Genomic DNA, 9,585 nt, shown 5'->3' on the forward strand with positions numbered 1-9,585 from the left:
AGCAGCTTCCATGACCTTGAAAGGCATTATGCTAAGCAGAAAAAGAAAGATACTGGCTACATATTGGATGTTACCATTTACATGACATTCTAGAAAAAATAGTAACATAAGGAGCAGAGATCAGTAGTTTCCCCAGGTTAGTGTTGGGGGGGATGTGACTCTGAGGTTTTAGCACAGTTTTTTTTGTTTTTTTTTTTTAAGATTTTTTATTTATTTATTTGAGAGAGAGAGACAGTGAGAGAGAGCATGAGCGAGGAGAAGGTCAGAGAGCGAAGCAGACTCCCCATGGAGCTGGGAGCCTGATGTGGGACTCGATCCCAGGACTCCAGGATCACGCCCTGAGCCGAAGGCAGTCGTCCAACCAACTGAGCCACCCAGGCGTCCCTAGCACAGTTTTTTGAAGGGACAGAACCGGTCTACAGCCTGATTCTTATGATAGATACACAAACCTATATACATATTAAAATTCATAGAATTCTCAAAATGTTAAAAGTAAATTTTCCTGTATGTTAAACATTTTTTTGTAAAGATTTTATTTTTAATAAAAAATAGGTTCGAACCTACAACTCTGAGATCAAGATTTGCACGCTCCCCTGACTGAGCCCCCCCACCGCCATTGCCCACCCAGTTTTTTTTTCCCCCCAGGACAAGAAGGAGGTAGATTTTCTCTCTTGATTTCGTATACGATTTAAAATATCAAGTTATTTATTTACACAAAGGTGCAGATGGATGTTTATAGATTTTGGAAGTACATACAATAAAGTGGGAATTTTCGTATTTATAAATTTCTCTATTTGAATTTAATTTTCTTTACCATGTCTTTTTTTAAATTGTGGTTAAAAAAAATTACCTAACAAATGGTACCACTTCAACCATTTTTTCTTTAAGATTTTATTTATTTATTTGACAGAGAGGCAGCAAGAGAGGGAACACAAACAAGGGGAGCGGGAGAGGTAGAAGCAGGCTCCCCACTGAGCAGAGAGCCTGATGCAGGACTCAATCCCAGCACCCCAGGATCACAACCTGAGCCAAAGGCAGATGCTTAATGACTGAGCCACCCAGGTGCCCCACTTCAACCATTTTTATGTGAATGGTTCAGTGGCATTAAGTATGCTCCCTCTGTTGTGCAGTCTTCACCACCATCCGTCTCCAGAACTGTTTCATCCTCCCATACTGAATGTCTGTACTCATTGAACAATAATTCCCTAGTCCCCCTTCCCCAACCCCTGGTAACCACTGTCCTACTTTCTGTCTCTATGTGCTTAACTATTCTAGATATACCATATAAAAGGAAATCATGTAATATGTGTCCTTTGAGTCTGGCTTATTTCGCTTAGTATAATATCTTTAAGGTTCATCTGTGTTGCAGAGTGTGTCAGAATTCCCTTCCTTTTTAAGGCTGAATATTCTCTTGCGCGTGTCTACCACATTCTATTGATCCATTCATTCAATGATATAGAAGGGGGTCGCTTCCACATTTTGACACTGTGAATAATGCTGCTATGAACGCTGGTGTACAGATACCTGTTTGGGTCTCTGCTTCACTTCTTTTCATATATACCCAGAAGTAGAATTTTTGATTCATTAGATGTTCAATATTTTGAAGAGTTGTCCTAACTTTTTCTGCAACAACTACATCATTTTAAATTCCCACTGCCATGGGTTTTTTGTAAACCAAGAGTAAAGATAGCTGCACTTGGGCAGAATTCTGTAATTAAATAAATTATTTCTTGTATCTGGTTTAAATGTAAAATTCTATGATTCTGTTACACCTAATTTAAAGGGAAGATTTGTGAACTGATTTATAAAATTAAGCATCATTTGTAGAGTTGTCTCTGGGAGAAAATACCTTCATAGATTCCCTATGTTGGCTTAAATAGTTGTTTTATACTTGGGGATGCCAGTAATGGGAATATCTAGAATGTATTTACATCAGTGCAGTAAGCCCAGTTTAATGGAACCAGTCTGCCTCCTTGTGGAATTTTAATGCAACTTACATTTTACAAATTGAGAGGACGACTTTAATTTAGAAATGAATTATGTTCAAGTGTTGGGGTTTCCCCCAAACCCAATTTAAAGAACCAGTTTTATTTAACACATCTGAGCAAGATCTATGTGAAAATAACTTAAAATGCTGCTAATGTTCACAAATATGTGAATAAACATAGAGGAGGAAAGCACACACACATGACATGAATTGTAGGATCACGAGAAAGGATTCAAATCGCTCTTCATTATATAAAAAAAATTATATATTGCAAAATTTCTCGCTCATGAGAAAAAAATACAACTCAAAAATACAATTGTCTACAACATGATCAACCATAATGAAAATATTATGCAAAGTGAAATAAGCCAGACACAAAAGGACAGATATCCCTTTTTGTTTAAGGTGTTACCACAAAAAAATAAGCTCTTGGCAAATGGGCAAGGGTTATAAAAATGATAGTATTTATTAAGGTCTGTTATAGGCTTACACATAATTCTCTCAATTCTTAGGACAACTCTTAAATTGTCCGGTTTAATTCTTTTTTTTTTTTTTAAGATTTTTATTTATTTATTTGACAGACAGAGATCACAAGCAGGCAGAGAGGCAGGCAGAGAGAGGAGGAAGCAGGCTCCCTGCTGAGCAGAGAGCCCAATGAGAAGCTCGAATCTCGATCCCAGGACCCTGGGATCATGACCTAAACCAAAGGCAGAAAGAAGCTTTAACCCACTGAGCCACCTAGGGGTCCCTGTTCAGTTCAATTCTTAAATTAAATTAAATTAAATTAAAACTTAGTAAGTTCGGTTAAATTCATTGGTTTGAGGAAAGTCTCAGTGTTACTTGATGCCACAGAAGAGGCTTAAACTCCTATTAGTCTCTAAAGCTGGAAAATTTGGGAGTTCAGGATGGACACCCATGTCTTAAAAGAGGTTTCCCAACCTGATGGCCAATGTCTTTTTTTCTCCATTTCCTTTGAAACGTGTGATTCCATTATTAGAGATGAGGCACATATCCTGAGCTCCATGAAGTTGACTGATTATGGATTTATTTTTTTTTTCTTCAGTCCAGGGAAGTACACGGTGCTGGATAGGGAGGCACAAAATAGCCTGGTAATTGCCTGCCAAACAGGCCGAACTTGCTGGGCTGCACCATAAAATGCCAGGCTTTGAGGCTTTGAACAAAGGAGAACGAGCCTAGTATTTTAGGACTTGTCTAGAACATATTCTAATAGTTGTAAAGGAACAGTGCCAAACAAGCGTGTTGGTAAATGTCAGACCAACATGGTGATGGATTTGAAGACCATCCATCCAACAAATACTTATTGAGCTCCTGCTATGACCAGAGGCTGTTTGATGCAGTACTTCTTTCTTTCTTAAAGATTTTAGTTACTTATTTGACGGAGAGAAAGAGATCACAAGTAGGCAGAGAGGCAGGCAGGAATGTGGGGGGTTGGGGGACAAGCAGGCTTCCCGCTAAGCGGAGAGCCAGATGCAGGGCTCCATTCCAGGACCCTGAGACCATGACCTGAGCAAAAGCAGAGGCTTTAACCCACTGAGCCACCCAGGTGCCCCTGAAGCAGTATCTCTTAATTACAAAAATAGATACACTTCCTGTAGGAGGGGCCGGAAGTCGGATTTCCGCGCAGGCCAAGGCAGCTCCAGTGTAAACCCTGAGCTGAGTTTCTTGATCTTCCGCTATGGGTGAGACGCAACAAGTGAGTGCTCTTCCACCACCCCCAGTGCAGTACGTCAAGCAATATACAGATGAAAATACTCAGGAAGGCCTAGCTCCCAAGCCTCCACCTCCAATAAAAGACACTTCTATGATGTTTGGCAATCAATTCCAATGTGATGATCCTATCATCCGCCCTTCAGAAAGTCAGGGCATCGAATGGCTTCATCCTACGCAGTCTGATCACAAGAAGGAACTGAGAAAACTCAATATGTCTATTCTTATTAATTTCTTTTTTTAAAGATTTTATTTATTTATTTGACAGAGAGAGAGATCACAAGTAGGCAGAGAGGCAGGCAGAGAGAGCGGGGGAGGAAGCAGGCTCCCCGCTGAGCAGAGAGCGGATTCGGGGCTGGATCCTAGGACCCTGAGATCATGACCAGAGCAGAAGGCAGAGGCTTAACCCACTGAGGCATTATTAATTTCTTAGACCTCTTAGGTATCTTGATAAGGAGCCCTGGGAGTACAAAACTAGAAGAGAAACCAGAAGATCTTAAGCTGCTTTTTGTACATGTGCATCATCTCATAAATGAATACCAACCCCACCAAGCAAGAGAGACATTGAGAGTCATGCTGGAGGTACCGAAAGGTCAACGTCCTGAAACAGCTGAGCCATTTCAGAAGCACCTGGAGCGAGTCATTGAGATGATTCAGAATTGTCTGGCTTTGCCTGATGATCCGCCTCATTCAGAAGCAGGGATGAGAGTGAAGACTGAACCAGTGGATGCTGATGATAGCAACAATTGTACTGGACAGAATGAACAGCAAAGAGAAAATTCAGGTCATAGGAGAGACCAGGTTAGAGAGAAAGATGCTGCCCTGTGTGTCCTAATTGATGAAATCAATGAAAGACCATGAAGGATGTTTCTTTTTCTTTTTGCTTTTCTCTTTTTCTTTTCAGTAAATGTCATAGATTCGTTAATTTGCTCTTGGAGCGTCTTAGAAGAGATATAACTAGAAGTCATGTGAATGGCTTGACTCCTGCTTCATCAGTTAGGAGGTTAGTGACTGTAAGTGCGCAAGTATGGCAAGCATATGCAAATGAGTATATATGTATACATTAAGAGTAATCACCTTAGGGGGCCTGGGTGGCTCAGTGGGTTAAAGCCTCTGCCTTTGGCTCAGGTCATGATCTCAGGGTCCTGGGATTGAGACCTGCATCAGGCTCTCTGCTCAGTGGGGAGCCTGCTTCCGCCTCTCTCTGTCTCTGCCTGCCTCTCTGCCTACTTGTGGTCTCTGCTGTCAAATAAATAAATAAAATCTTTATATATATTAAAAAAAAAAAAGAAAGGTAATCACCTTAAAAAGGAAAGTCCTGCAATTGTGTGAAACATTCCTGGATTTGGAGTTGCAGAAAACATTGAAGATCTCAGTAACAGCAAGCTTTCGTCTTTGAAAACTAGATTTGTCATTTGCTTTAAAAATGATAGATAAATAAAGGATATCAAGCTGTATAAATGTGAAATTATAAAATCTTTAGATTTACTTTACTTAAAAACTTACTTGAGGGACACCTGGGTGGCTCAATTGGCTAGGCAGCTGCCTTCAGCTCAGGTCATGATCCCAGCGTCCTGGGATCTAGTCCCACATTGGGCTCCTTGCTCAGCAGGGAGCCTGCTTCTCCCTCTGCCTCTGCCTGCCACTCTGTCTGCCTGTGCTCACTCTCGCTGACAAATAAATAAATAAAATCTTTTAAAAAAAAAACTTACTTGATCTCTAAAAATGTAGTATAACATGTTAAAAGAGAGGAGCCCCATAGAGTTATAAAACGGCAATTTTATTTTTCCTCTTGACTGGTTCTGTAAACACACTATCTCAGCTTCTTTTTTCTACCCTGGATAGGTCTATTCACTGTTTTCTAGTCACTCAGATAATAAATCTTTTGATTACTCTTTGTTAAAAAAAAAAAAAAGATACAAATCCCCACCTAATAAAACTTTTATTCTAGTAAGAATACACAGACAATAAGATAAATAGGCAACTTATATAGTGTATTAGAAAGTGATATTTTGGGGCACCTGGCTGGCTCAGTCAGTAGAGCATGTGACCCTTGATCTTGGCATTGTGAGTTCAGGCCCCATGTTGGGTATAGAGCTTACTTTAAAAAAAAAAAGTGATATTTTACCCAAAAATGCAGAGGAATAATGGAATGAGATATTCTCATGAAAAGAAAAGTCCCAGGGAAGATATTGTAAAATCTAATAGTCAATTCTCATCCTTATCTTGTCTCTTAGGAACATTTGACATTTGATCATTCCCTCTTTCAAATGCATTCTTTGGGGTTTCTAGGATTCCTCTGGATATGATTAGCTTATTTCTTCTCCATTCCCCAACTTTTGAACACTGGAGTGCCCTGAGTTCAGTCCTGACCTTCTCTCACTGGGTTATAACAAATGCCTGGTCTCTCCGCTTGCCCAGTCACTCCTCATCACAGCAGCTAGAGTGGGTTTTTTTTTTTTTCTTTTTTTCATTCAAATGTAAGTAAGATCGTGTCATTTTTCTACTCTGTATTTCCCAGCAATTTTCCATCTCAGAGTGAAAGCAGAAGTCCCCTATAGTGGTCTACAAGGTGCTATTTGCTCCTTCTTCCCTCCTTGAACCTCGGCTTACTCTCTGCCTCCTATTTACTGTTGCTCTCTGATCACTGCCTCCAGCCACAGGACTTCTCCTTGCTGTTTCCTAGGCCTCTACATTTGCTGTTCCCCCTGCTGGGAACATTCTGAAATAGCTGCCTTCAGAATAGCATTCTGAAATGCTTCCTTTCCTTCAGATCTCAAAATATCATCTTACTAAGGCTGTCCCCGGCTAAGCAACTTAAAAATTCTAACATAAACAAACAAATAAAATATAATAAATAATTTAAATAAATTTATTTTATTAAATTACTTATTGTAATATATTTATATTTATATTTAATTAATTGTTTAATTAATTAATTAAAATTCTAACACACACTACCACCCCCCCACCAATTACTTTTGCTCATGGCACTTACCCCAGCACACCATGTATTTATACTTACATACATGACTCATTCTTTTCCTCCATGTAAGCTCTATGAGGGGCAGAGGGCTTTTTGTCTGTTTTCATTCATTGCTGTATATCCAGTGCCTGGCTCATATTAGGTGTTCCATCTGTCAATGTCCTCCAGTCAAAGACCATGAGGAACACACCATTAGTTGGGCAAGTTAGGTTTTTGGCTATTGCAATGAGGGAGGATGTACACTAGGGGGAGTCATGGAGTGGCTCAGTTAAGGAATGTTAAGAAGGACTTTAAAGCATTCAGGTGATTTTGAGGGAGGTTTCAAGGAAGTGAGGCTTTTCTCTTGTTCAAGTATGTGTATTTTTGAATGATTTAATGAATGAATATAATGGCGGTCTTCACATACTCGAAGGGCTGTCATATGAAACTGACTGAAATTAGGCTCATTTTATGATTTCAGAGGGCAGAGTTAGCACAATGCCTAAAGAAACAGAGTGAGCAAGCTTCCACTTACCATAAGAATTTTAACAAAATGAGCACCTCGGCCGGAAGATGAATCCCAATAACCTGACTTCTTGACAGAGGCTGGAAGAATAATGGACTGAGATACTGTAGATGTAACTAAAGCACTGAATGGAAGGCTGGACCTAATGGCCTCAGATTTTTATGAAGTTCTGTGAAGATCTGTCAAAGCTCACATGGCCTCCCAGCTTTCTTCCTATGAGGTTCCCAGGAAGAATACGACACCGGCAGCGCACCTGGGTGACACAGTCGGTTAAGCATCAGACTCTTGGTTTCGTCTTGGGTCATGATCTCAGGGTGGTGAGATCGAGCCCTGGTGTTGGGCTCCATGCTCATTATACAGTCTGCTTGGGATTCTCTCTCTCCCTCTCCTTATACCTCCCCCTCCACTTTCTCTCTCTCTCTCTCAAATAAATAAATAAATCTTAAAAAAAAAAAAAAAAAAGAATCAGACACTGGCTACCCTAAGAGAAGGAGAATCTCTCTATGTTCTTTAGGATTTCACAGTCTAGAAGTGAAGATATAACAAACATAGGCAATATAGTTCTTAAGGCCAGTTCTGAAGAAGTTGTTCTCACTGGGGACAATGTTGCCCCCACAGGACTTTCAGCAAAGTGTGGAAACATTTTTGGTTGTCACAAAGGAGATGGGGGTGCTACTTGTATCTAGAAGTAGAGGCCATGGAAACTGCAAAGCATCCTATAATGTACAAGACAGCCCCTCATCAAAGGATTATCTGTCTCAAAATACCAATAGTGCCAGCGTTGAGAAACCCTGTTGTAGAGGGAGGGGCAAGGAGTCATAGATACACTGAGGGGGACTGGGTCTTGCTAGCTCCAGGAGACATGGAGAAAGGCTTTACAGAGGAGATGATATCTGAGCTGGGTTTTGAGGGAAGACTAGGAATTTCTTGGTAAAGAAATAAGTTATTTTAGAAGAACAGTCTAAAATATTTGTTGATGAAATGATCTAATGCCTGGAATTTGCTGCAAAATAATCCAGTGTGTGTGTGGTAAGGGAAGGGTATAAGAAAGGGTAGAAGTTTGGCCAGGAGTTGATAATTGATGAAACTCTCAGTGGGTACATGGAGGTTTATTATATTTTTCTCTTAACTTTTTTTAAAGATTTTTATTTATTTGACAGAAAGAGACAGCGAGAGAGGGAACACAAGCAGGGAGAGTAGGAGAAGGAGAAGCAGGCTCCTTGCTAAGCAGGGAGCCTGATGTGGGGCTTCATCCCAGGACTCTGGGATCATGACCTGAGCCAACGCTTAACTACTGAGCTACCCAGGTGCCCCTTTTCTTTTAATTTTTGTATATTCCTGAAATTTTCTATAATAAAAATTCAAATCAAGTTTTTTTCTTTTCTTATGGCAAAATATACATTATATAAAATATACCATTTAAAAAATATTTTATTTTTGTACTTGGAGAGAGAGTGCATGTAAAGGAGGAGGAGGGGCAGAGGGAGAGAGAGAATCTCAAGCAGGCTCTGCACTGAGCACAGAGCTCTGGGGTAGGGAGGCTTAATCCCATGACCCTGGGATCATGACCTGAGCCAAAATCAAGAGTTGGATGCTTAACTGACTGAGCCACTCAGGTACTACCATTTTAACCATTTTTAGGTGGTGTCATGTACATTTACAGTGGTGTAATGTGATGCAACTATCACCATTTCCTGAATTTTTAATCATCCCAAACAGAAATTCTGTACACACTAGACAATATCTCCCCATTCTTTCCTCTGCAGCCTTTGGTAACTTCTTTTTTTGTTTGTTTGTTTTAAAGATTTTATTTATTTGTGTGTGTAAGAGAGAGAGAGAACACAAGCAGGTGGAGTGGTAGGCAGAGGGAGAGAGAGAAGCAGGCTCCCTGTTGAGCAGAAAGCCTGATGTGGGGCTAGATCTGAGGACCCTGGATCATGACCTGAGTGGAAGGCAGACACCCAACCGACTGAGCCACCCAGGCACCCTAGCTGCTGGCAACTTCAATTCTACTTTTTGTCTCTATGGATTTGTCTACTCTAGGTACCTAGTATAAGTGGAATCAAACAGTATTTGTCCTTTTGTGTCTGGCTTATTTCACTTAGCATGGTGTTTCCAAAGTTCACCTGTGTTGTAACATGTATCAGGATTTAATTTCTTTTTATTGTTGAACAATATCCCATTGTATGTATATACTGCCTTTTGTTTGCACATTCACCTGTTGGTTTAATTTTTATTTTATTTTTTAATTTTTTAAAAAGATTTTATTTATTTATTTGACAGCAGAGATCACAAGTAGGCAGAGAGGCAGGCAGAGAGAGAGAGGGAAGCAGGCTCCCCGCTGAGCAGAGAGCCCAGTGCGGGGCTCGACCCCAGGAC

At 40.3% G+C, this 9,585-nt stretch overlaps 1 protein-coding gene across 1 annotated transcript; it reads left to right on the forward strand.

The window, feature by feature from the left end:
- The first annotated feature begins 3,683 nt into the window (after nt 1-3,683).
- On the forward strand, nt 3,684-4,581 carry LOC122901931 (mediator of RNA polymerase II transcription subunit 7-like). The gene is made up of 2 exons (XM_044240996.1): nt 3,684-3,939; nt 4,134-4,581. The coding sequence occupies exons 1-2, from the start codon at nt 3,684-3,686 to the stop codon at nt 4,574-4,576; spliced, it is 699 nt and encodes a 232-aa protein (XP_044096931.1). The 3' UTR covers nt 4,577-4,581.
- Nucleotides 4,582-9,585: the final 5,004 nt, after the last annotated feature.

This window comes from Neovison vison, chromosome 3, assembly GCF_020171115.1.
Source record: "Neovison vison isolate M4711 chromosome 3, ASM_NN_V1, whole genome shotgun sequence".
Taxonomy (NCBI): domain Eukaryota; kingdom Metazoa; phylum Chordata; class Mammalia; order Carnivora; family Mustelidae; genus Neogale; species Neogale vison.